The sequence below is a fragment of the Grampus griseus genome, assembly GCF_964374135.1.
Source record: "Grampus griseus genome assembly, chromosome: 8".
NCBI lineage: Eukaryota > Metazoa > Chordata > Mammalia > Artiodactyla > Delphinidae > Grampus > Grampus griseus.
The window spans coordinates 44,748,301-44,773,042 of NC_139002.1; the positions used below are offsets into that span (position 1 = coordinate 44,748,301).

Below are 24,742 nucleotides of genomic sequence, written 5' to 3' on the forward strand. Positions count from 1 at the left end.
GCTGTCTACAGCCTAAGTTTTTCAAAGAAAAATCAATAAAGAAATTCAAACATGGCACAATAATTCCTGTTTATTCCTACTTATACAGGTTCTAAGCAACTAGAAAGTTCAAGCTGTGCTAATGCATCTACTTCCTTTTATAAGGATATGCAAATGATAGCTTGACATGAGAAATTTATTTATATTTTATTTTTTTTCACATCTTTATTGGAGTATAATTGCTTTACAATGGTGTGTTAGTTTCTGCTTTATAACAAAGTGAATCACTTATACATATACATGTTCCCATATCTCTTCCCTCTTGCATCTCCCTCCCTCCCACCCTCCCTATCCCACCCCTCTAGGTGGTCACAAAGCAAGAGCTGATCTCCCTGTGCTATGCAGCTGCTTCCCACTACCTACTTTACGTTTGGTAGTGTATATATGTCCATGCCACTCTCTCACTTTGTCACAGCTTACCCCTCCCCCTCCCCATATTCTCAAGTCCATTCTCTAGTAGGTCTGTGTCTTTATTCCTGTTTTACCCCTAGGTTCTTCATAACATTTTTTTTCTTAGATTCCATATATATGTGTTAGCATACGGTATTTGTCTTTCTCTTTCTAATTTGCTTCACTCTGTATGACAGACTCTAGGTCCATCCATCTCACTACAAATAACTCAATTTCGTTCCTTTTAATGGCTGAGTAATATTCCACTGTATATATGTGCCACATCTTCTTTATCCATTCATCCGATGATGGACACTTAGGTTGTTTCCATCTCCTGGCTATTGTAAATAGAGCTGCAATGAACATTTTGGTACATGACTCTTTTTGAATTATGGTTTTCGCAGGGTATATGCCCAGTAGTGGGATTGCTGGTCATATAGTAGTTTTATTTGTAGTTTTTTTAAGGAACCTCCATACTGTTCTCCATAGTGGTTGTACCAATTCACATTCCCACCAGCAGTGCAAGAGTGTTCCCTTTTCTCCACACTCTCTCCAGCATTTATTGTTTCTAGATTTTTTGATGATGGCCATTCTGACCAGTGTGAGATGATATCTCATTGTAGTTTTGATTTGCATTTCTCTAATGATTAATGATGTTGAGCATTCTTTCATGTGTTTGTTGGCAGTCTGTATATCTTCTTTAGAGAAATGTCTATTTAGGTCTTCTGCCCATTTTTGGATTGGGTTGTTTGTTTTTCTGTTATTGAGCTGCATGAGCTGCTTGTAAATTTTGGAGATTAATCCTTTGTCAGTTGCTTCATTTGCAAATATTTTCTCCCATTCTGAAGGGTGCCTTTTGGTCTTGTTTATGGTTTCCTTTGCTGTGCAAAAGCTTTTAAGTTTCATTAGGTCCCATTTGTTTTTGTTTTTATTTCCATTTCTCTAGGAGGTGGGTCAAAAAGGATCTTGCTGTGATTTATGTCATAGAGTGTTTTGCCTATGTTTTCCTCTAAGAGTCTGAGAGTTTCTGGCCTTACATTTAGGTCTTTAATCCATTTTGAGCTTATTTTTGTGTATGGTTTTAGGAAGTGTTCTAATCATGAACATGTACCTGTCCACTTATCCCAGCACCACTTATTGAAGAGGCTGTCCTTTCTCCACTGTACATTCCTGCCTCCTTTATCAAAGATAAGGTGACCATATGTGCGTGGGTTTATCTCTGGGCTTTCTATCCTGTTCCATTGATATATTTCTGTTTTTGTGCCAGTACCATACTGTCTTAATTACTGTAGCTTTGTAGTATAGTCTGAAGTCAGGGAGCCTGATTCCTCCAGCTCCATTTTTCCTTCTCAAGACTGCTTTGGTTATTCGGGGTCTTTTGTGTTTCCATACAAATTGTGAAATTTTTTGTTCTAGTTCTGTGAAAAATGCCATTGGTAGTTTAATCAGGATTGCATTGAATCTGTAGAGTGCTTTGGGTAGTAGAGTCATTTTGACAATGTTGATTCTTCCAATCCAAGAACATGGTATATCTCTCCATCTATTTGTATCATCTTTAATTTGTTTCATCAGTGTCTTATAATTTTCTGCATACAGGTCTTTTGTCTCCTTAGGTAGGTTTATTCAGTTTATTCAGTTTTTCAACATTGAGGACGATGTTGGCTGTGGGTTTGTCATATATGGCCTTTATTATGTTGAGGAAAGTTCCCTCTATGACTACTTTCTGGAGGGTTTTTATCATAAATGGGTGTTGAATTTTGTCAAAAGCTTTCTCTGCATCTATTGAGATGACCATATGATTTTTCTCCTTCAATCTGTTACTATGGTGTATCACGTCAATTGATTTCTGTATATTGAAGAATCCTTGCATTCCTGGTATAAACCCCACTTGATCATGGTGTACGATCCTTTTAATGCGCTGTTGGATTCTGTTTCCTAGTATTTTGTTGAGGAGTTTTGCATCTATGTTCATCAGTGATATTAGCCTGTAGTTTTCTTTCTTTGTGACATCCTTTTCTGGTTTTGGTATCAGGGTGATGGTGGCCTCGTAGAATGAGTTTGGGAGTGTTCCTCCCTCTGCTATATTTTGGAGGAGTCTGAGAAGGATAGGTGTTAGCTCTTCTCTAAATGTTTGATAGAATTCACCTGTGAAGCCATCTGGTCCTGGGCTTTTGTTTGTTGGAAGATTTTTAATCACAGTTTCAATTTCAGTGCTTGTGAGTGGTCTGTTCATATTTTCTATTTCTTCCTGATTCAGTCTTGGCAGGTTGTGCATTTCTAAGAATTTGTCCATTTCTTCCAGGTTGTCCATTTCATTGGCATAGAGTTGCCTGTAGTAATCTGTCATGATCTTTTGTATTTCTGCAGTGTCAGTTGTTACTTCTCCTTTTTCATTTCTAATTCTATTGATTTGAGTCTTCTCCCTTTTTTTCTTGATGAGTCTCGCTAATGGTTTATCAATTTCTTTATCTTCTAAAAGAAACAGCTTTTAGTTTTATTGATCTTTGCTATCGTTTCCTTCATTTCTTATCTGATCTTTATGATTTCTTTTCTTTTGCTAATTTTGGGGTTATTTTTGTTATTCTTTCTCTAATTGCTTTAGGTGCAAGGTTAGGTTGTTTATTCGAGATGTTTCCTGTTTCTTAAGGTAGAATTGTATTGCTATAAACTTCCCTCTTAGAACTGCTTTTGCTGCATCCCATAGGTTTTGGGTCGTCGTGTCTCCATTGTCATTTGTTTCTAGGTATTTGTTGATTTCCTCTTTGATTTCTTCAGTGATCACTTTGTTATTAAGTAGTGTATTGTTTACCCTCTATGTGTTTGTATTTTTTACAGGTCTTTTCCTGTAATTGATATCTAGTCTCATGGTGTTGTGGTCGGAAAAGATACTTGATACAATTTCAATTTTCTTAAATTTACCAAGGCTTGATTTGTGACCCAAGATATGATCTATCCTGGAGAATGTTCCATGAGCACTTGAGAAAAATGTGTATTCTGTTGTTTTTGGATGGAATGTCCTATAAATATCAATTATGTCCATCTTGTTTAATGTATCATTTAAAGCTTGTGTTTCCTTATTTATTTTCATTTTGGATGATCTTTCCATTGGTGAAAGTGGTGTGTTAAAGTCCCCTACTATGACTGTGTTACTGTTGATTTCCCCTTTTATGGCTGTTAGTATTTGCCTTATGTATTGAGGTGCTCCTATGTTGGGTGCATAAATATTTACAATTGTTATATCTTCTTCTTGGATAGATCCCTTGATCATTATGTAGTGTCCTTCTTTGTCTCTTCTAATAGTCTTTATTTTATCTTTCTTTCTTTCTTTCTTTCTTTTTTTTTTGCAGTACGTGGGCCTCTCACTGCTGCAGCCCCTCCCGCTGCAGAGCACAGGCTCCAGACGCGCAGGCCCAGCGGCCATGGCCCACGCACCCAGCCGCTCCGCAGCACGTGGGATCCTCCCAGACCAGGGCACGAACCCATGCCCCCTGCATCGGCAGTCGGACTCCCAACCGCTGCGTCACCACGGAAGCCCTAATAGTCTTTATTTTAAAGTCTATTTTGTCTGATGTGAGAATTGCTACTCCAGCTTTCTTTTGGTTTCCATTTGCATGAAATATCTTTTTCCATGCCCTCACTTTGTCTGTATGTGACTCTAGGTCTGAAGTGGGTCTCTTGTAGACAGCATATATATGGGTCTTGTTTTTATATCCATTCAGCCAGTCTGTATCTTTTGGTGGGAGAATTTAATCCATTTACATTTAAGGTAATTATAGATATGTATGTTCCTATTCCCATTTTCTTAATTGTTTTGGGTTTGTTATTGTAGCTCTTTTCCTTCTCTAGTGTTCCTTGCCTAGAGAAGATCCTTTAGCATTTGTTGTAAAGCTGGTTTGGTGGTGCTGAACTCTCTCAGCTTTTGCTTGTCTGTAAAGGTTTTAATTTCTCCATCAAATCTGAATGAGGGCTTCCCTGGTGGCGCAGTGGTTGAGAGTCCGCCTGCTGAGGCACGGGACACAGGGTTCGTACCCCGGACCAGGAAGATCCCACTTGCCACAGAGTGGCTAAGCCCGTGAGCCATGGCTGCTGAGCCTGCACATCCGGAGCCTGTGCCCCGCAACGGGAGAGGCCACAACAGTGAGAGGCCCGCGTACCACAAAAATAAAAACGAAAAAAAATCTAAATGTGATCCTTACTGGGTAGCGTAATCTTGGTTGTAGGTTTTTCTCCTTCATCACTCTAAATATGTCCTGCCAGTCCCTTCTGGCTTGCAGAGTTTCTGCTGAAAGATCAGCTGTTAACCTTATGGGGATTCGCTTGTGTGTTATTTGTTTTTTTTTTCCCTTGCTGCTTTTAATATGTTTTCTTTGTATGTAATTTTTGACAGTTTGATTAATATGTGTCTTGTCATGTTTCTCCTTGGATTTATCCTGTATGGGGCTCTCTGTGCTTCCTGGACTTGATTAACTATTTCCTTTCCCATATTAGGGAAGTTTTCAACTATAATCTCTTCAAATATTTTCTCAGTCCCTTTCTTTTTCTCTTCTTCTTCTGGAACCCCTATAATTCGAATGTTGGTGCATTTAATGTTGTCCCAGAGGTCTCTGAGACTGTCCTCAGTTCTTTTCATTCTTTTTCCTTTATTCTGCTCTGCAGTAGTTATTTCCACTATTTTATCTTCCAGGTCACTTATCCATTCTTCTGCCTCAGTTATTCTGCTACTGATCCCTTCTAGAGTATTTTTAACTTCATTTATTTTGTTGTTCATCGTTGCTTGTTTCATCTTTAGTTCTTCTAGGTCCTTGTTAAATATTTCTTGCATTTTCTCTATTGTTTCCAAGATTTTGGATCATCTTTACTATCATTATTCTGAAGTCTTCTTCAGGTAGACTGCCTATTTCCTCTTCATTTGTTAGGTCTGGTGGGTTTTTATCTTGCTTCTTCATCTGCTGTGTGTTTTTCTGTCTTCTCATTTTGCTTATCTTACTGTGTTTGGGGTCTCCTTTTCGCAGGCTCCAGGTTCATAGTTCCCGTTGTTTTTGGTGTCTGTCACCAGTGGCTAAGGTTGGTTCAGTGGGTTGTGTAGGCTTCCTGGTGGAGGGGACTAGTGCCTGTGTTCTGGTGGATGAGGCTGGATCTTGTCTTTCTGGTGGGCAGGTCCAGGTCTGGTGGTGTGTTTTGGGGTGTCTGTGGACTTATGATTCTATGCAGCCTATCTGTTAATGGGTGGGGTTGTGTTCCTGTCCTGCTAGTTGTTTGGCATAGGGTGTCCAGCACTGTAGCTTGCTGGTCATTGAGTGAAGCTGGGTGTTGGTGTTGAGATGGAGATCTCTGGGAGATTTTCACTGTTTGATATTATGTGGAGCTGGGAGGTGTCTTGTGGACCAGTGTCCTTAAGTTGGCTCTCCCAACTCAGAGGCACAGCTCTGACTCCTGGCTGCAGCACCAAGAGCCTTTCATCCACACGGCTCAGAATAAAAGGGAGAAAAAATAGAAAGAAAGAGGATAAAATAAAATAAATAAAGATAAAATAAAGTTATGAAAATCAAAAATAATTATTAAGAAAAAAATTTTTTTACAAGTACAAAAATAAAAAACGGATGGATAGAACCCTAGGGCAAATGGTGAAAGCAAAGATATGTAGACAAAATCTCACACAGAAACACACATACACACTCACAAAAAAGAGGAAAAGGGGAAAAAATAATGAATCTTGCTCTCAAAGTCCACCTCCTCAATTTGGGATGATTCGTTGTCTGTTCAGGTATTCCACAGATGCAGGGTACATCAAGTTGATTGTGGAGCTTTAATCCGCTGCTTCTGAGGCTGCTGGGAGAGAGTTCCCTTTCTCTTCTTTGTTCACACAGCTCCCGGAGCTCAGCTTTGGATTTGGACCCGCCTCTGCATGTAGGTCGCCAGAGGGCGTCTGTTCTTCACTCAGACAGGACGGGGTTAACGGAGCCGCTGATTCTGGGGCTCTGGCTCACTCAGGCCCGGGGGGGAGGGAGGGGTACAGAGTGCAGGCGAGCCTGTGGTGGCAGAGGCCAGCGTAACGTTGCACCAGCCTGAGGTGTGCCATGCGTTCTTCCGGAGTAGTTGTCGCTGGATCCCGGGACCCTGGCAGTGGCAGGCTGCACAGGCTCCCCGGAAGGGGGGTGTGGATAGTGACCTGTGCTTGCACACAGGCTTCTTGGTGGCGGCAGCAGCAGCCTTAGCGTCTCATGCCCGGCTCTGTGGTCCGCGCTTTTAGCTGCGGCTCGCGGCCTGTCTCTGGAGCTCCTTTAAGCAGCTTTCTTAATCCCCTCTCCTCATGCAGCAGGAAACAAAGAGGGAAGAAAAAGTCTCTTGCCTCTTCGGCAGGTCCCGACCTTTCCCCGGACTCCCTCCTGGGTAGCCGTGGTGCACTAACCCCCTGCAGGCTGTGTTCACGCCAACCCCAGTCCGCTCGAGAAATTTATTTTTTAAGGCAACTCTCAGCATGTGCCACATTGTGGTATACTGGTGTAATGGAATAGGACAGGTTCAAGATGCTATTCAATCTATATCTTAGAACCACAAAATATGAGCCAATTTTTGTAGTAATATCCATCAGGAATGGCCATGCTGCAGTCTCAGGTAGCTCTCAGTTCTCTAGAGGATTTCAGGACTGTCAACTCCAGGTTTCTGATCAGTTTTGCAAAGAGCTGGGGTCTCTGCCCTGAACCCAAGAAACAGAACACCAATTTGGCATGTGGTCCTGGAAGTAGAAGCTAAAATTGGTTCTGACTTGGGGATGGTTGAAACAAAAACTCATTCTTCAAATTTTAGACACTCAAAATTTCCTCTTCCTTGCTTTCAACATAGTATTAACTTCTTCGTCCTCCTTCTGATTCTCTTAACTTTTTCTTCATGAACTCCTGCTCTTTAGCTTAGCCGTTACATTTTTGCTGATTGTTAAGCTGTCTTCAACCTCTTTCCTCCACTTTCCCCTGTGTTTTATGGGCTTGCTTTGGGTGACCTCTACTCCCAGGTCAACTCTCATTTATTTGGTGAGGACTAATAAACACTGTATTCAGCCAATACCTGAAGTAGTCTGAATACCCTTGCAGCTATTCTCAATGCCTGTCTATGCCCTGAATAGAGTAGATGCTCAATAAATATCTGTTTTATTGATCTGAATGACTGAATGACCCCTTCCCAGAGTAAGCAATATTTCCAGCTTATTACTAGATATCTCCATTCTGACATCCCACAGCTACTTGAAATACATGTCTCCATGTGTCTTTACTTTCTTCCCAAAACACCTACTCTACCATCATTTCCTCTTACTTTGTGGCTGCAACATTAGTACCATGTTGAATATATATTTATTAAATAAATACAGTTTCTATAGTTAAGTAAATATTATGTTTTTTATTTATGGACAACTATTTATTCAGAATATCCCCTTAAGTCTGCATATAAGTAAGGTAGTGTGGTACAGTGGGAAGAACTGGGCACTGGGACTCAGACAGACTTTGGGAATCAGCCAAGCTTTCTAGCTCAGCCACTTAAGAAATATGATATTTACCACGATACTTAATCTCTCTTTTCTAAATACTTTTTCATTTCTAAATTGAAGTGAATAATACCTACCTTATGTGCAGCTGTAGGGAAAAGTGTGCACATGTACATAGTGCCTACACATAGTAGACATTCAATAAATGGTAACTGTTATCGTAACAAGTAATTACATCTGCACATTTTGCCTCTCTCCATGTCCTCACTTTTCATTTAATATATCTGTTCTTCTTAGTTCACTACTAATACTCGTCAGTATTCTGTATTTTACACTGTTGAGAAGGCCTGTTAAAATCATAAAAATCAGGGAGGAAAAAATATATTAAATGAAAAGCCTGAAACACCTAATAGCAGTGTGAATTTGCATTTTAAGCATTCTCTCCCTCTAAACTTAATCTTAACTAGGTCTTGAAACAAGACAACACCCAGAGAGGCAAGTAGGAAAAGGTACTTTTGAGGTTGCAGGCCTAAGTAGAATTTCTAAGAGGAGAGGGCTATTGTGGGACACCTATGAATAGGCAAAAAGCATAGGTTTCAAAGTAGATAAAATATGCTTACATGGAAATGTACCAAATAACAATGCAATTAAAACATTAAGAACAAAAGAGATAAACGAGAAGTTTATTAGAATAAATTTATCTTGAGATATTTCAATTGATCTTTTAGAATTGAAACATGTAATAGACAAAAAATTAAGCATGGTCATAGAGTGACTTAATCACTTTGAGTGTATATCAAAGTTCTTTTGAGTAGAGAAAATGTAATTTTTAAATGTTTCTTTTATAAAACTCAGCCATACATTAAGCCAGAAAGACATTATTAATAAAATTTTAAATGCTGATATTATCCATGCCATATTCTTCAAACATAATCTAATAAAAAGAAGAAAACAAACTAATATAACTAGGTAAAATAAGAAATGAACTCCTAAATAACCTATGTAATCAACTGGAAATCAAACCTAAATTATAAACTCTTTAAATTACAAGGATAAAAAAAGTATATCAAGTAATAACTTGTGGGATACAGTTAAAACTTGCCTCAGAAGAAAACTGTGAGGCTAATACACCTTTATTATTAAAGGAAAAGACTGAAAATTAGGTGCTAAGGACTCATACTAACAAAATTAAGAAAAGAAAAATAAAACGAACCAGATAAAGTAGGAACAAAAAAGTTTTCCAAATAAAAGATGAAATCGGTTAAACAATAAACAAAAATGTTCAGATGGATGAATATATCCAAAACTGGTTACTTGAAAGTAATATCCCAAATTTAATTTCAATGAATGTTCCATTAAGTTAAAAAAACAGTAGAGAGGAGATTGGTTCAAGATTTCAGAGTAGAAGGACGTGCACTCACTCCTTCTTGCGAGAGAACTGGAATCACAAATAACTGCTGAACAATCATCAACAGGAAGACACTGAAACTCACCAAAAAAAGATACCCCACATCCAAAGCCAAAGGAGAAGCTGCAATGTGATGGCGGAAGGGGCAAAATCACGATAAAATCAAATCCTATAACTTCTGGGTGGGTGACTCACAAACTGGAGCAAACTTATACCACAGAAGTCTACCCACTGGAGTGAAGGTATTGAGCCCCACGTCAGGCTTCCCAACTAGGGGGTCTGGCAATGGGAGGAGGAATCCCCAGAGAATCAGACTTTGAAGGCCAGCGGGATTTGATTGTGAGACTTCGACAGGACTGGGGGAAACTGAGACTCTACTCTTGGAGGGCACACACAAAATCTTGTGTGCACCAGGACCCAGGGGGAAGAAACAGTGCCGCATAGGAGGGTGAACCAGACCTACCTGCCAGTGTTGGAGGGTCTCCTGCAGAGGCGGGGGGTGGCTGTGGCTCACCGCGGGGACAAGGACATGGGCAGCAGCAGTTCTGGGAAGTATTCCTTGGCGTGAGCCCTCCTGGAGTCCAGCATTAGCCCCACCAAAGAGCCTGTAGGCTGCAGTGCTGGGTCACGTCAGGCTAAACAACCAACAAGGAGGGAAGACAGCCCCACCCATCAGCAGACAAGACGATTAAAGTTTTACTGAGCTCTGCCCACCAGAGCAATACCCACCAATCCCTCCCATCAGGAAGCTTGCACAACCCTCTTAGATAGCCTCAACCACCAGAGGGCAGACAGCAGAAGCAAGAAGTACTACAATCCTGCAGCCTGCAGCATAAAAACCACAATCACAGAAAGACAGACAAAATGAAAAGGCAGACGATTATGTCCCACATGAAGGAACAAGATAAAACCCCAGTGGAGATAGGCAACAAGATAAAACCCCAGTGGAGATAGGCAACGTTCCAGAAAAAGATTTCAGAATAATGATAGTGAAGATGATCCAGGACCTTGGAAAAAGAATGGAGGAAAAGATCAAGAAGATGCAAGAAATGTTTAACAAAGACCTAGAAGAATTAAAGAACAAACAGACAGAGATGAACAATACAATAACTGAAATGAAAACTACACTAGAAGGAATCAATAGCAGAATAACTGAGGCAGAAGAACGGATAAGTGACCTGGAAGACAGAATGGTGGAAATCACTGCCGCAGAACAGAATAAAGAATGAAAAGAAATGAAGACAGTCTCAGAGACCTCTGGGACAAAACTAAACGCAACAACATTCGCATTCTAGGAGTCCCAGAAGGAGAAGAGAGAGAGAAAGGACCCAAGAAAATATATGAAGAGATTATAGTCGAAAACTTCCCTAACATGGGAAAGGAAATAGCCACCCAAGTCCAGGAAGCACAGAGAGTCCCAGGCAGGTTAAACCCAAGGAGAAACATGCCAAGATACATAGTAATCAAATTGACAAACATTAAAGACAAAGAAAAATTATTGAAAGCAACAAGGGAAAAATAACATACAAGGGAACCCCCATAAGGTTAACAGCTGATCTTTCAGCAGAAACTCTGCAAGCCAGAAGGGCATGGCATGATATATTTAAAGTGATGGAAGGGAAGAACCTGCAACCAAGAATACTCTACTCTACCCAGCAAGGCTCTCGTTCAGATTTAACAGAGAAATGAAAAGTTTTACAGACAAGCGAAAGCTAAGAGAATTCAGTACTAGCAGACCAGCTTTGCAACAAATGCTAAAGGAACTCCTCTAGGAAGGAAAGAGACTTAGCAACTGAAAACAACCCTATACATATATAGATTGCTATATTGAAACCACAGGGGAACAGCAAACCCCAAAACTACAATAGATACACACACAAAAAAGAAAAAGCAACCCAAACATAACACTAAAGATGGTAATCAAACCACAAGAGAAGAGAACAAAAGAGGAAGGAAAGAAAAAAGATCTACCAAAAAACCCCAAAACAATTAAGAAAATTGCAATAGGAACACACATATTGATAATTACCTTAAATGTAAGTGGATTAAAGGAGCAAACCAAAAGACACAGACTGGCTGAATGGATACGAAGACAAGACCCGTATATATGCTGTCTATAAGAAACCTACCTCAGACCTAGGGACACATACAAACTGAAAGTGAGGGGATGGAAGAAGGTATTCCATGCAAATGGAAATCAAAAGAAAGCTGGAGTAGCAATAGTCATATCAGAAAAAACAGACTTAAAAATAAAGATTGTTACAAGAGACAAAGAAGGACACTACATAATAATCAAGGGACCAATCCAAGCAGAAGATATAACAATTGTAAACATAATAGGCACCCAACATAGGAGCACCTCAATACATAAGGCAAACACTAACAGGCATAAAGGGAGAAATCTACAGTAACACAATGATAGTGGGGGACTTTAACACCCCACTTTCATCAATGGACAGATCATCCAGACAGAAAATCAATAAGGAAACACAGGTCTTAGATGACACATTAGACCAGATGGATTTAATTGATATTTATAGAGCACTCCATCCAAAAGCAGAACACACATTCTTCTCAAGTACACACGGAATGTTCTCCATGACTGACCACATCCTGGGCCACAAAGCGAGCCTCAGTAAATTTAAGAAAATTGAAATAGTATCAAGCATATTTTCCAACCACAATGCTATGAGATGAGAAATAAACTACAAGAAAAAAACTATAAAAAACACAAACAAGCAGAGGGTAAACAATATGCTACTAAATAACCAATGGATCACTGAAGAAATCAAAGAGGAAGTCAAAAAATACCTGGAGACAAATGAAAATGAAAGCACAACAATCCAAAACCTATGTAATACAGCAAAAGCAGTTCTAAGAGGAAAGTTTATAGCAATACAATCTTACCTCAGGAAACAAGAAAAACCTCAAATAAACAACCTAACCTTACACCTAAAGCAACTAGAGAACAAAGAACAAACAAAAACTAAAGTTAGTAGAAGGAAAGAAATCATAAAGATCAGAACAGAAATAAATGAAACAGAGACAAAGAAGACAATAGCAAAGATCAATGAAACTAAAAGCTGGTTCTTTGAAAAGATAAATAAAATTGATAAACCTTTAACCAGAATCATCAAAAAAAAAGGGAGAGGACTCAAATCAATAAAATTAGAAATGAAAAAGGAGAAGTTACAACTGACATCACAGAAATACAAAGGATCATAAGAGACTACTATATGCAACTGTATGCCAATAAAATGGACAACCTGAAAGAAAAGGACATGTTCTTAGAAAGGTACAATCTCCTAAGATTGAACCAGGAAGAATTAGAAAATATGAAGAGACCAATCACAAGCACTGAAATTGAAACTGAAATTTAAAAACTCCCAACAAATAGAAGTCCAGGTCATGATGGCTTCACAGGTGAATTCTATCAAACATTTAGAGAAGAGCTAACACCCATCCTTCTGAAACTGTTCCAAATTTCCAGAGGAAGGAAAACTCCCAAACTCATTCTATGAGGCCACCATCATCCTGATACAAAAACCAGACAATACCATAAAAAAAAATTACAGACCAGTATCACTGATGAACACAGACACAAAAATCCTCAACAAAATACTAGCAACTAAAATCCAATAATTTATTAAAAGGATCATACACCATGATCAACTGGGATTTATCCCAGAGATGCAAGGATTTTTCAATATCTGCAAATCAATCAGTGTGATATATCACATCAACAACTTGAAGAATAAAAACCATATGGTCATCTCAATAGATGCAGAAAAAGCTTTTGACAAAATTCAACACCCATTTACGATAAAAACTCTCCAGAAAGTGGACACAGAGGGAACCTACCTCAACATATATATGAGGTCATATATGACAAACGTACAACTAGCATCATACTCAACAGTGAAAAGTTGAAGGCATTTCCTCTAAGATCAGGAACAGGACAAGGATGCCCACTCCCACCACTTTTATTCAACATACTTTTGGAAGTCCTAGCTATGGCAATCAGAGAAGAAAAAGAAATAAAACGAATCCAAATTGGAAAAGAAGTAAAACTGTCACTGTTTGCAGATGACATGATACTATACATCGAAAATTGTAAAGACACTACCAGAAAACTACTAGAGCTCATCAATGGATTTGGTAAAGTTGCAGGCTACAAAACTAATACACAGAAATCTGTTGCATTACTATACACTAACAATGAAAGATCAGAAAGAGAAATTCAAGAAACAATCCCATTTACCACTGCATCAAAAAGAATAAAATACCTAGGAATAAACCTACCTAAGGAGACGAAAGACCTGTACTCTGAAAAGTATAAGACACTGATGAAAGAAATTGAAGAAGACACAAACAGATGGAAATATATACCATGTTCTTGGATTGGAAGAATAAATATTATCAAAATGACTATACTACCCAAGGCAATCTACAGATTCAATGCAATTCCTATCAAATTACTAATGGCATTTTTCACAGAACTAGAACAAAAAATCTTAAATTTGTATGGAGACACAAAAGACCCCGAATATCCAAAGCAATCTGGTGAAAGAAAAATGGACCCGGAGGAATCAGGCTCCCTGACTTCAGACTATACTACAAAGCTATAGTCATCAAAAGAGTATGGTACTGGCACAAAAACAGAACTATAGGTCAATGGAACAGGATAGAAAGCCCAGAAATAAACCCACGTACCAATGGTCAATTAATCTATGACAAAGTATGCAAGACTATACAATGGTGGAAAGATAGTCTCTTCAACAAATGGTGCTAGGAAAACTAGACAGCTACATGTAAAAAAATGAAATTAGATCATTCTTTAACACCACACACAAAAATAAGCTCAAAATGGATTAAAGACCTTAAATGTGAGACCAGACACTATAAAACTCCTAGAGGAAAACACAGGTAGAACACTCTCTGACATAAATTGCAGCAATATCTTTTCCAATCTGTCTCTCAGAGTAATGGAAATAAAAACAAAAATAAACAAATGGAACCTAATTAAACTCAAAAGCTTTTGCACAGCAAAGGAAACCATAAACAAAATGAAAAGACAACCCACAAATTGGGAGAAAATATTTGCAAATGATGTGACCGATAAGGGATTAGTCTCCAAATTTTACAAACAGCTCAGGAGGTAATATCATCAAAACAAACAACCCAATCAAACAATGGGTAGAAGACCTAAACAGACATTTTTCCAAGGAAGACATAAGAATGGCCAAGAGGCACATGAAGAGATATTCAACATTGCTAATGATTAGAGAAATGCAAATCAAAACTACAATGAGATATCACCTCACACCAGTCAAAATGGCTATCATCAAAAAATCCACAAACAATAAATGCTGGAGAGGGTGTGGAGAGAAGGGAACCCTCCTACACTGTTGGTGGGAATGTAAATTGGTACAGTCACTATGGAGAACAGTATGGAGGTTCCTTAAAAAACTAAAAATAGAGCTATCACATGACCCTGCAATCCCACTCCTGGGCATATGTCTGGAGAAAAACATGGTCTGAAAACATACATGCACCCCAATATTCATTGCAGCACTGTTTACAATAGGCAAGACATGGAAGCAACCTAAATGTCTGTCAACAGAGGAATGGATAAAGAAGATGTGGTACATATATACAATGGTATATTACTCAGCCATAACAAAAGAATGAAATAATGCCATTTGCAGCAACATGGGTGGACCTAGAGACTGTCATACTGAGTGAAGTAAGTCAGACAGAGAAAGAGAAATATATGATATCGCTTATATGTGGAATCTTTAATGATACAAATGAACATATTTACAAAACAGAAATGGACTCACATACTTAGAGAATGGACTTATGATTACCAGGGGGGCAAGAGTGGAGAAAAGGGATAGTTAGGGAGTTTGGGACTGACATGTATACCCTGCTATATTTAAAAAGGATAACCAACAAGGACCTACTGTATAGCACAGGGAACTCTCCTCAATGTTATGTGGCAGCCTGGATAGGAGGGGAGTCTAGGGGAGAATGGACACATGTATATGTATGGTTGAGTTACTTTGCTGTGCACCTGAAACTATCAAAACATTGTTAATCGGCTATACTCCAATATAAAATAAAAAGTTAAGAAATAGTAGAGGGGTAGCCAAAACATACAATTTTAAATTGATACAGAGTGGGAGCTGAGAAAAATATGTAAAAGAAGAACAGGAAGCGAACTTACTTTAAAATCAATCAGTAAAACAAAACAAAATATTCCAGTACTTACAGGAACTGAATATATTCAAATTTGGTGTTTAAATTTAGAGGGAAAATAAGGTTTATTTTATAAACGGCACCGCTACCACTGCCTAAATAAAAAGACCTGTATGATACCATATACAAAAGCAGACCTTAGGTGCTTCCAAGATACAAATTTAAAATTAAATGACAGTTATTTAAAACATTTCAACCAATTTAAAACAACTTAAAATATCAAAATTTAAATTTACAACAATTTAAAAGATTTAAAACAACTCAGGAAAGAAAGTAAGCTTATAAGGAAGGGACATGGTTGTCACTTTCCTATGGAAAGAAAAGCAGCTGTAGAAAGGATGTATACTCAAAAATTCTTACTGCAATATTGTTTGCAATGGCAAAAAATAATAATGCTAAAATACCTGGAAACAACCCAAGTGCCCATTTAATAATACTTAGATTTGTTACATGCCTTAAGTATTGCTTAAAAACAAAATCCAACCTGTTAGGGAACTGTTAACAGAAACCACCTGCCTTGGCCAGGTCTGCTTGCCTGAGTTGTCTCAGGATAGGAGGTCCGGATAAGGAACACAGTGCTGCCGCTGAAAACTAATGGGAGAATTTGGGAGGGGCCAAAAGAGGGAGGAGATGAGCAACCTCCCAGAGTCCTTCTCGCTGGAATCCATCTTGGCTGAAAGATGCACATGCCACCAGGCAGGACCCTGAGTCAAGCCAAATACAGGCCAAGCAAGATGACTGGCCAGAGACAACCCGGAAACTAACCCCATTACCATAACATCTGAGTTCGAGTCATGTGGCAGAGCAGTTCTCCTGGGTTTCCTTACCCTGCTGCTCTGCAACAAGCCCCTTTCCAATGAAGTCTCTTGCTTTGTCAGCACGTCTGTATCTTTGGACAATTCAGTTCCCAGTGTTAGACAAGAGCCCACTCTTGAGCTCTGGAAGCAGTCCCCCTTCCTGCAACAAACTGAGTAGATTTGAAGACCCGATTGGCTTTATTTAAGGATTCATGAATCTGGCAGCATCACATGTAGTAAATAGAAGAGAGCTCTGGGAAGTGGCACAAAATGGAAGGCTTTCATAGAAAGGAGTGTGGGGCAAGAAAGTCACTAGCAAAAAAACACACAAAAAAAGGTTCTTTTGGGCCAGGACATCTCCTTTGGAGGGCAGGGACTGGCAAGGGTTTTATCATGCAGATTGCCTGTTCTTCCTCTGAGGAGTAGGCTAGAGATGGCTGAGATTACCTCATTGGTTCTAACCAGAAAATTCCAAACTGGTTGATTAAGATTACATTTGGGGGAAAATCAAAACTGCAATTAAGTTAGGTATTAAATCTATGTTTTGGTATCATGGGCTTTTAGCACATGTGATGCCATTTTGGACCTGTGGTGTGTTTTTTTTAGCAGTACCATGCAGCTATTTTCCTTAAAATGAATTCAATTTCTTGATGTGAAGAAACCTCTGTTATGTGTTTTTAAGAACGAATTTCGTTAAGAATGAAATAAGGTTGACAAGAATGAAAGAATGGAAACTAAGTGACAGCACTGTTCTAAGTATTTCATATTGTAACTCAGTCAAAACTTCACTACAACCCTATGAGGTAGGTACTATTATTATCCCAGTTTTGCTAACATGGAAACTTGAGTCAGAGAAAATAAATAGCTTTTCTAAAGTCACACAGGCAGTAAGAAGTGGTATCAGGATTCAAACCATGGCATTCTGGATCTAGACATTATGTGTCCTGCTCCTTATGCATATTTTAAGTGGCTGGGGAATTTTAGTAAAAAATTTGTAAGTATACACACCAAGGAGGGAACATAGGTTGCCTTGCTTGGCAGGGTATAGATGGAAAGAAAAAGGGGGGGCAGGGGAAAAATCTGTAGCACAATGGCAAAATATATTTAATGTAATTTATTGAATATTATTATCTCATCATATAATAAAAACATAAATACGTCCTTTTAGAAAAAGGACTAGGAACAAATGAAAATGATGATAAATTTGAAGGCTCTTTTACTCAATTTGTTACCTTAATTGTATATGAACTAAAGTTATTCATTTATATATTGAACTATTTTTAAATTCTAAGGGTTGTTTAAAAAATGAGAGAAATGCATAAATCAGTGTGATCTTGTCAATTAAATAAGTAAAAAGTAATAATAAATAGTAAGTCAGCTTATGTTCAACTTATTAAAATGAAATATTTTAAATATTCCCATACCATTACCTGGGTAAGTAATGTGACTCTTGGAAAAGGAATGCCCTGTCTCACCTTGGAGAAACTGATAGTCTTGACCTTTAAATCAGTCACCCTGTTCTGGTTTTGTTCTCTTCATGCCAAGACTCTCTACAGTTTGCTATTCTAGACTTTACCTCGTTTGACTTCATATTTCCCTTTCAGCAATAACCTAGAGAAAGAAGGGAAGTCAAATTGAACTGCAAAACCTTGAAACTAAAATGCTAAGATACGGTTTAGCTTTCCTATTGTCCAACATGTGTTTATAACTTGACTTCCTGATAGCATACGAAGTAGTTTTAGGTCAACTTCTACCACTTACAAACTAATCCACACAGGCATATAAACTTAAAATTCCAGATGTTGCTGGGGCTGAAAAGTTGGTCCCTATACTAGTTGAATATCTCTGAAAGTGAACAGTATGAGATGAGAAATATAAAATTTATCTAGTGACTTAACATTTGCCCCATGAAAATTTGCTTCCAATAAATCTGATTCCTAAAGTTGGAGAGTAAGGAGTTTCAATCAACATTTAATAAATATTTATTGAGCATCTACTATGTCCTGGTAATATAGTGGTGAACAAGACAGACAAGGCCCAAACCTCATGGAGCTTCTGTTCCAGTGTGGCAGATATATAATAAACAAGAAAGTGCAATAATTACAGGTATTTATAATTTTTACATAGAAATAAACAGAGTACTAATAAAATGAATAGGTAGAGAGGGCCACTTCAGATAGCATGGCTAGAGGAGATAAAATCTTTTTCAGTGAGAATGTCATACAGTGAGAATGAGCAGTCATGGGAAAAACAACAAATGATTTCAGGCAAAGAGACTAGCGAAGTGCAAAGGTAATGGAGACAGAAGGAATCTAGCGGGTTTGAGGACCAACAGAAGGCAAGGGTTTCTGGGACAACTGGGAGGATGAAGGGAGAAGTTGGGCATATTGTACAGGGTCTTGCAGAATTTTATTCAAAGATGATACAAAAGGTAACCTATTGGGAAGTATTCCACATGTCAATATTGGGAGTATCATGATATGGTTTACATTTAAATAAAAAATAACAATGGTGAGAGTAGACTCAGTATGATACATTGGCTGATCAGCTTGGGGTCGGGGGGGGCCTGGGGGAAGGAAGAGTCAAGGATGACACTTAGGTTCCTGGCTTTTACATTGAATTCAACAAAAAGTGGATGAAATTAGAAGGTAATTTTGGTTGACTAGCAAGAAATGATAGCTTATTGGACCAGAGTGGTGGTGGTGAAAAAAGGGCAAAATAGAGACATTCATTAAGTTCATTGGCTCTTTAGGGTTGCTCTTACTCTGTGTGACCTATAGGATAATCCTGGTGTATCAGTAAAAAGTAATGCTTCTCAAAATTTTCATTTCAAAAACATGGTTTATTTATTTTTTATTTTTTAAATACACATTTCTTCTTTTATTTATTTATTTATTTAATTTTATTTTTGGCTGCACTGGGTCTTCGTCGCTGCGCGCAGGCTTTCTCTAGTTGCGGAGAGTGGGGGCTACTCTTTGTTGCAGTGTGCGGGCTTCTGTTGTTGTGGAGCACAGGCTCTAGGTGCGTGGGCTTCAGTAGTTGCAGCACACGGGCTCAGTAGTTGCGGCACGTGGGCCCTAGAGCATGTGGGCTTCAGTAGTTGTGGCATGTGGGCTCAGCAGTTGCAGTGCGCGGGCTCTAGGGCATGCAGGCTTCAGTAGTTGTGGCACGTGGGCTCAGTAGTTGTGGCATGCAGGCTCCAGAGCACAGGCTCAGTAGTTGTGGTGCGAGGGCTTAGTTGCTCCGTGGCATGTGGGATCTTCCCGGACCAGGGATCAAACCCATGTCCCCTGCATTGGCAGGCAGATTCTTAACCACTGTTTCACCAGAGAAGTCCTCATGGTTCATTTAACAGAAGGAAATAATGAAATGAGAAAGGGATCAAATAGTAGAGATTATCTCAGTAATTCCTAGTTTCACAGCTGCCTCAACATGTGTCTTCTGTAGAACTTATCTTTCTCTTAATTTTATATCTGACTCTATCAAGAAGCAGATAAAGCTTCACTTGCTTAATTCCGTTCTAACAATCTAACTTAAAAACAGAAGCCTTTTTTGGTTATCCGATCTATACTTACTAGCAGTTTGACCATGGAAGAATCACTTATCCTTTCTGAGCTCCAGTTTTCTTATCTGTAAAATGGGAGTAATACTATCTGGGAGATTACTATCAAATGGACATAATATGTGAATGTACTGTGCAAATGATGATGAGCTTCCTTCCCACTTATCTTCCCGCCTTCCTTCCTTTCTTTCATAAATTTTATTGAGAGGATGAATGAGTAAATACTGGCTATTGTCCAACTCTGACAAAAACCTTGAGGTACAAAAATAATATAGTCCTTCTGTCAAGAAGCATGGACTCTAGTGGAAAAGGCAGTCAATCAAATAATTACTGTGAATTGTGAACTCAGGAACATGAGGTCACAGAAGAGAGAGTTTTGACATGTGCCTAGGAGATCAGAAGGACAGAAACAAAGTACAGTACTTAGGGCATCACAAGACCTGAACAAGTGGTGCTCTCTTTCTCACACAATTGTGTAATAATTAAATGAGATGATATATGTGAATTACCTTGGTAAAATGTAAAGTCCTAAATAAATGACATTATTATGGTTGTTATTCTGACTACCAATGACAGAGGTGTATACAACACCAAATGGCATTCTACATTGATATGTCAAATTTTTTTTCTATTTCTTTGATCCTTCTTTGTTTTTATATACATTCCTGAACAGTGGCTTTCAAACTTATTCACAGGCAGGGGATATGGGAATCATGCTGCTCTTTGCCAAACACCATGAAATACAGAAGTATTTATGTCCATGATACTATTCATTCATTCAACGGATATATGAGAACTTACTGTGTGCCAGAAGTTATTCAGGGTGCTAGGATTACAAAGGAGAACAGGATTTGGAATCTACTGTCTAACTAATAAGGATAGTTTTCTAGTAGAAAGATACACAATAATAAATGTAGTCAGTCAGTTCTCTGTAGAATCTGTATGAACTCATTTAGTCTTCTCAAAACTGGAGGTAGTCATAGGTCTATAACAATTATGCGCATATTATAGATGAGAAAACCAAGGCACAAAAAGAAGTAAAATAACTTCCTCCAAATCAAACAGCTGGTGAGTAGCAAAGCCATGCTTCAAACTTAGGCAGTGTGATACAAGTCCTTGCTGTTCATCTCCAAGCCAGTGATACTCAAGCTGTATCTGTGTCAGGATCCTCTGAAAGGGGATTGTTAAAACATAGATTGCAGGGACCTGATTCAGTAGGTATGGGGTGGGGGTCAGGAATTTGCATTTCTAGCAAATTCCAAGGAGATGCATATGCTGCTGGTCATTTTGGTCCTGGGACCACAGTTTGAGAACGACTTCTACGCAATGCTCCTTCTCTATAAACCTGCTTATAATGATCTGAGACTAGTACCAAAATCTGGTTTGTATATAAACTGAATTTTATATCATTTTAAATATATCAAATTTTTAGGAATGCAACTTCTAGATAAATCAACAGGAAGGTACTTTGTTCTGCTGGGAACTTGACCAACAGTTTTCTAGCATGAATAATGGAGGTATGATATTTGAATGACCATCTGATAAGGCAACTGTGACATTCATCAAGTTATTATTATCTCTGGATCTTCATTTCCCAATAGTAAAATGAATCTATTAGATTAAGAGGCCTCCAAAATCCTTTTCGCTTATATTTATTAACTGAATAGAGATGTTTTCAACTTTCTTCACAATTGTTTGTGCTACTTTGATCATGCCATCAAAGAAATTTCCAACTTGACTGTTCAGCTCTTCAAAATTGATGATCTAGTGAAAGTTTTAACGTTTTAACAACCAACGACGCATTTTCCCAGAGATGAGGAAGGCAATGTTACTCTGTCAGTTTATCTCTAAACAGTAAGTGTGCTAGTTTAATTATATGCTCCGCTTTTCATCCTAAGTAACAGGGAATAAAACCTAGAAGCAGGGTGTTGGCTCCACCCTTGCCTTTGCAGTTTGTGACTACATTAGAGAGTATTTTCATTTATGAGCTTTCAAGGGAAACTCCTTTTGCCAAATCAAAATTGGCTTTCCGGCCTGGAAACCAAGATAAGGCTACTAAGTACATTTATTTTAACACCCCAGGACACTTCCTAAGTATTTTCAAGCCAGAATTTGGAAGACAAAGGTGAATAATGTCGACTTGCTCCCTTTGAATGCTTACAATCTGGTGGAGAAGGTGGACATCCAAGTATTTATTTGTAACCAGTGTTTTGAGGGCAAAATGCACGTGCCCTAGAGGGCAGGGGCACAGAAAAGTCTGTCTTGTTCATCACTTGTCCTTGATGTTGCACAGGGCCTGACACCTAAAAGGCTCTGTGCACAAAAGGAGCCCCAACTTCCAACAACAGCCAGGAAAGGCAGAGGAGCTCTCACAGAAAAGGAGGATAATTAAACTGAACGAGGAGGCACCTGGAAATAGTGCTACCTTATAATTACTGGCGATGAGACTGACACCCTGGAACCTGCTCATAAGACCAGCATTCTCCCACCAGCTCCCTTCCTCACCCTGGGCGACTTGCTTCCCCTCTGGGCCACCTGCTTTTCAGCTGCAAAACAAGGGCGTTAGTGCCTGTGCGTGTTTGCGTGCGCGCAACTAAATCCTATAACGTTAGCGGGCGGAAAAAAAATCCTAATACACAAACACTGCAAGTTTGCACTACAACTGAATTCCCCAGTGGATAACAGGCAAACAACATTAACAGGAAACCGACAAAACCCAGCAAACAAAAGGAAGTGAAAGTTTTGGAAAACGGAAGGAAGAGCAGTTCTCAAACAGCTGGGCTGGCTCGGGGTCGCACGTAAAATAGTTCTGAGGATAAAAGTTAACTGAATGAGGACGAAGTGGGAAAGACAAGCGAGTAAAAGAAAGCTCCACTAGTTAGGTCGCTCTTTCTCTGGGCCTTTTTCCTACCTTCGGTACCCCCGCCCCCCCCCCCCCCCCGCCGCCTCCCTCACCGCGCTTCTCTCAGTCTCTGACATTTAGCCTCCCCTCCCCCTCACCTCTCTGTCTCTCCGTCTCTCTCTCTCTTCCTCTCTCTTTTTCTCTTAGTCTCTCTCTCTGTTACTTCTCAAGGAGCGAAGGAGCGCAGTCTGGGGCGCGCACAGACCAGCTGTGGCTCTGCAGTCCTCTTTGGAGGTGTCCCTTGGCACCTGAACCTGGTGCTGGGCTCTCTGGGCCTGAGGTCCTATGGCCGCCAGGTGACGGGCGCGCTCTCCAGAAGCCCCTACCTAAGGGGCGGTGCCACTGGCAGGCGCCCAGCCCCCGCGGCCCCGAGACCCCGCCCCCCTCCGGGTTGCCGGTTTCCACCACCTCTATTTTAAGGCACTATAGCACAGCAGCTGTGGCCTCAGTCCCCGCCTTCAGTGCTGTGGCTCGCGTGCCTTCCTCACTTCTCCTAAGGGCCTTGCCAGCATGGGTCCCTGGCCCGGCTCGCCGCTCGCCGCCCTCCTGCTGCTCCTCTTCAGCGCTAGCAACGTGCACTGCGACACTCCTGCCAACTGCACCTACCCTGACCTGCTGGGCACCTGGGTCTTCCACGTGGGCCGCAGCGGTTCTCAGCGCGAGGTCAACTGCTCGGTTATGGGTAAGCCGCCGGCGCCCTTGCACCCGCTTCCTTCCTGTCCCTACCCGGGGCTCCTTCCCTTTGGTCCCTGAGCCCTTCCCTGCAGCGCCCCGCTAGGGGGAGGCCAGGAGGTCCTGGCTGGACTTGGGGTCCATGGGGGGCGTGCCCTCTACCGCTCCAGGGCAGCGACGTCAACGTGGAGCTGCTGAGGACGTCTCACTTCGCTCGGTCTTGGTTATTCCCGGGCCCCCAACACTTTTTGCAAGAACTTCCCCCACCCCATGGTTTCCGTTTCTTGTTTTTGGGTTTGTTTGGTTTGTTAAAGAGAGTTGAGACCGTGCAATCTTATCTCCTCATCCCATCTGCAGTATTTTATTGTGCCAGTGAAAAATGAGCTCAAAGACTCTTGAGAATATAGCTTTTAGTTTCCTTTTATTAGGTTGTGGGAAAGAGCCCTTAAGCCCAGAGATTTTTTTTTTTTTTTTTGCGGTACGCGGGCCTCTCACTGTTGTGGCCTCTCCTGTTGCGGAGCACAGGCTCCGGACGCGTAGGCTCAGCGGCCGTGGCTCACCGGCCCAGCCGCTCCGCGGCATGTGGGATCTTCCCGGACCAGGGCACGAACCCTTGTCCCCTGCATCGGCAGGCGGACTCTCAACCACTGCGCCACCAGGGAAGCCCAAGCCCAGAGATATTGATGTGGACCTGAGAAAGCTTCTGGTACCACTACACAGTTTCATGTATTGCAGGGGGGGTAGTGATACCCACCAGAGTTCTTGGCCTTCGCCAATCAGAAATTGACTACAGGCCAGACAAGAAATTCAGGCAAGGCTTTATTGGGCCCCTGCAGGGCTAGTGAGAACAAGTAACAAGCTTGTTCCTTATATGGGGTGAGGGTATGGGGTGTGTCCAGTGTGGGGGGGGAGGGCTGGCTTGGGTGGTTTGCCCACCCCTCTGGGGGTGTTGAGTGCAGGGGGCATGCGCAATACCCAGTGTTTGCTCCGGACACCCAGTTTTTGCACAGGGCTCTTCAGAAGTGGCAGTTAAGTTTTTTGCTTTTTTGTATCTTTTTGTCCATAATGGGGCCCAATTGTGCATGCACACAGTTATTTTTAGTCCCATATAGTTTCTTTATATTTTATTGCTGGAGGAGGTTTGTCCAGGTGCAAGCATTGCAGCACTTCAGCAAAGGGTCCCAGGTCCCAGCCTGTCTCAGTAGTATATAAAAGTTTTGTGTTTTTTTTTAAT

The 24,742-nt window shown here is 40.3% G+C and overlaps 1 protein-coding gene and 1 long non-coding RNA gene across 5 annotated transcripts in view; one reads left to right on the forward strand and one right to left on the reverse strand.

Moving 5' to 3' along the window:
* Positions 1-23,327, reverse strand: part of LOC309825754 — a 90,134-nt gene extending 66,807 nt beyond the window's left edge. Inside the window, exon 1 of one of the 2 annotated variants that reach the window (XR_014297060.1) lies at positions 22,935-23,327. This is a non-coding gene — a long non-coding RNA (uncharacterized lncRNA). The remainder of the gene's footprint in view (positions 1-22,934) is intronic. The other variant, XR_014297061.1, reaches the window with a different exon arrangement.
* The window catches only part of CTSC (cathepsin C), a 47,466-nt gene continuing 39,707 nt past the window's right edge, over positions 16,984-24,742 (forward strand). For all 3 annotated transcript variants that reach the window (XM_082659431.1, XM_082659432.1, XM_082659433.1), the window contains exons 1-2: positions 16,984-17,175; positions 23,335-23,518. In XM_082659431.1, coding sequence (XP_082515557.1) covers positions 17,092-17,175; positions 23,335-23,518 — 268 coding nt within the window. In that variant the 5' untranslated portion in view covers positions 16,984-17,091. The remainder of the gene's footprint in view (positions 17,176-23,334; positions 23,519-24,742) is intronic.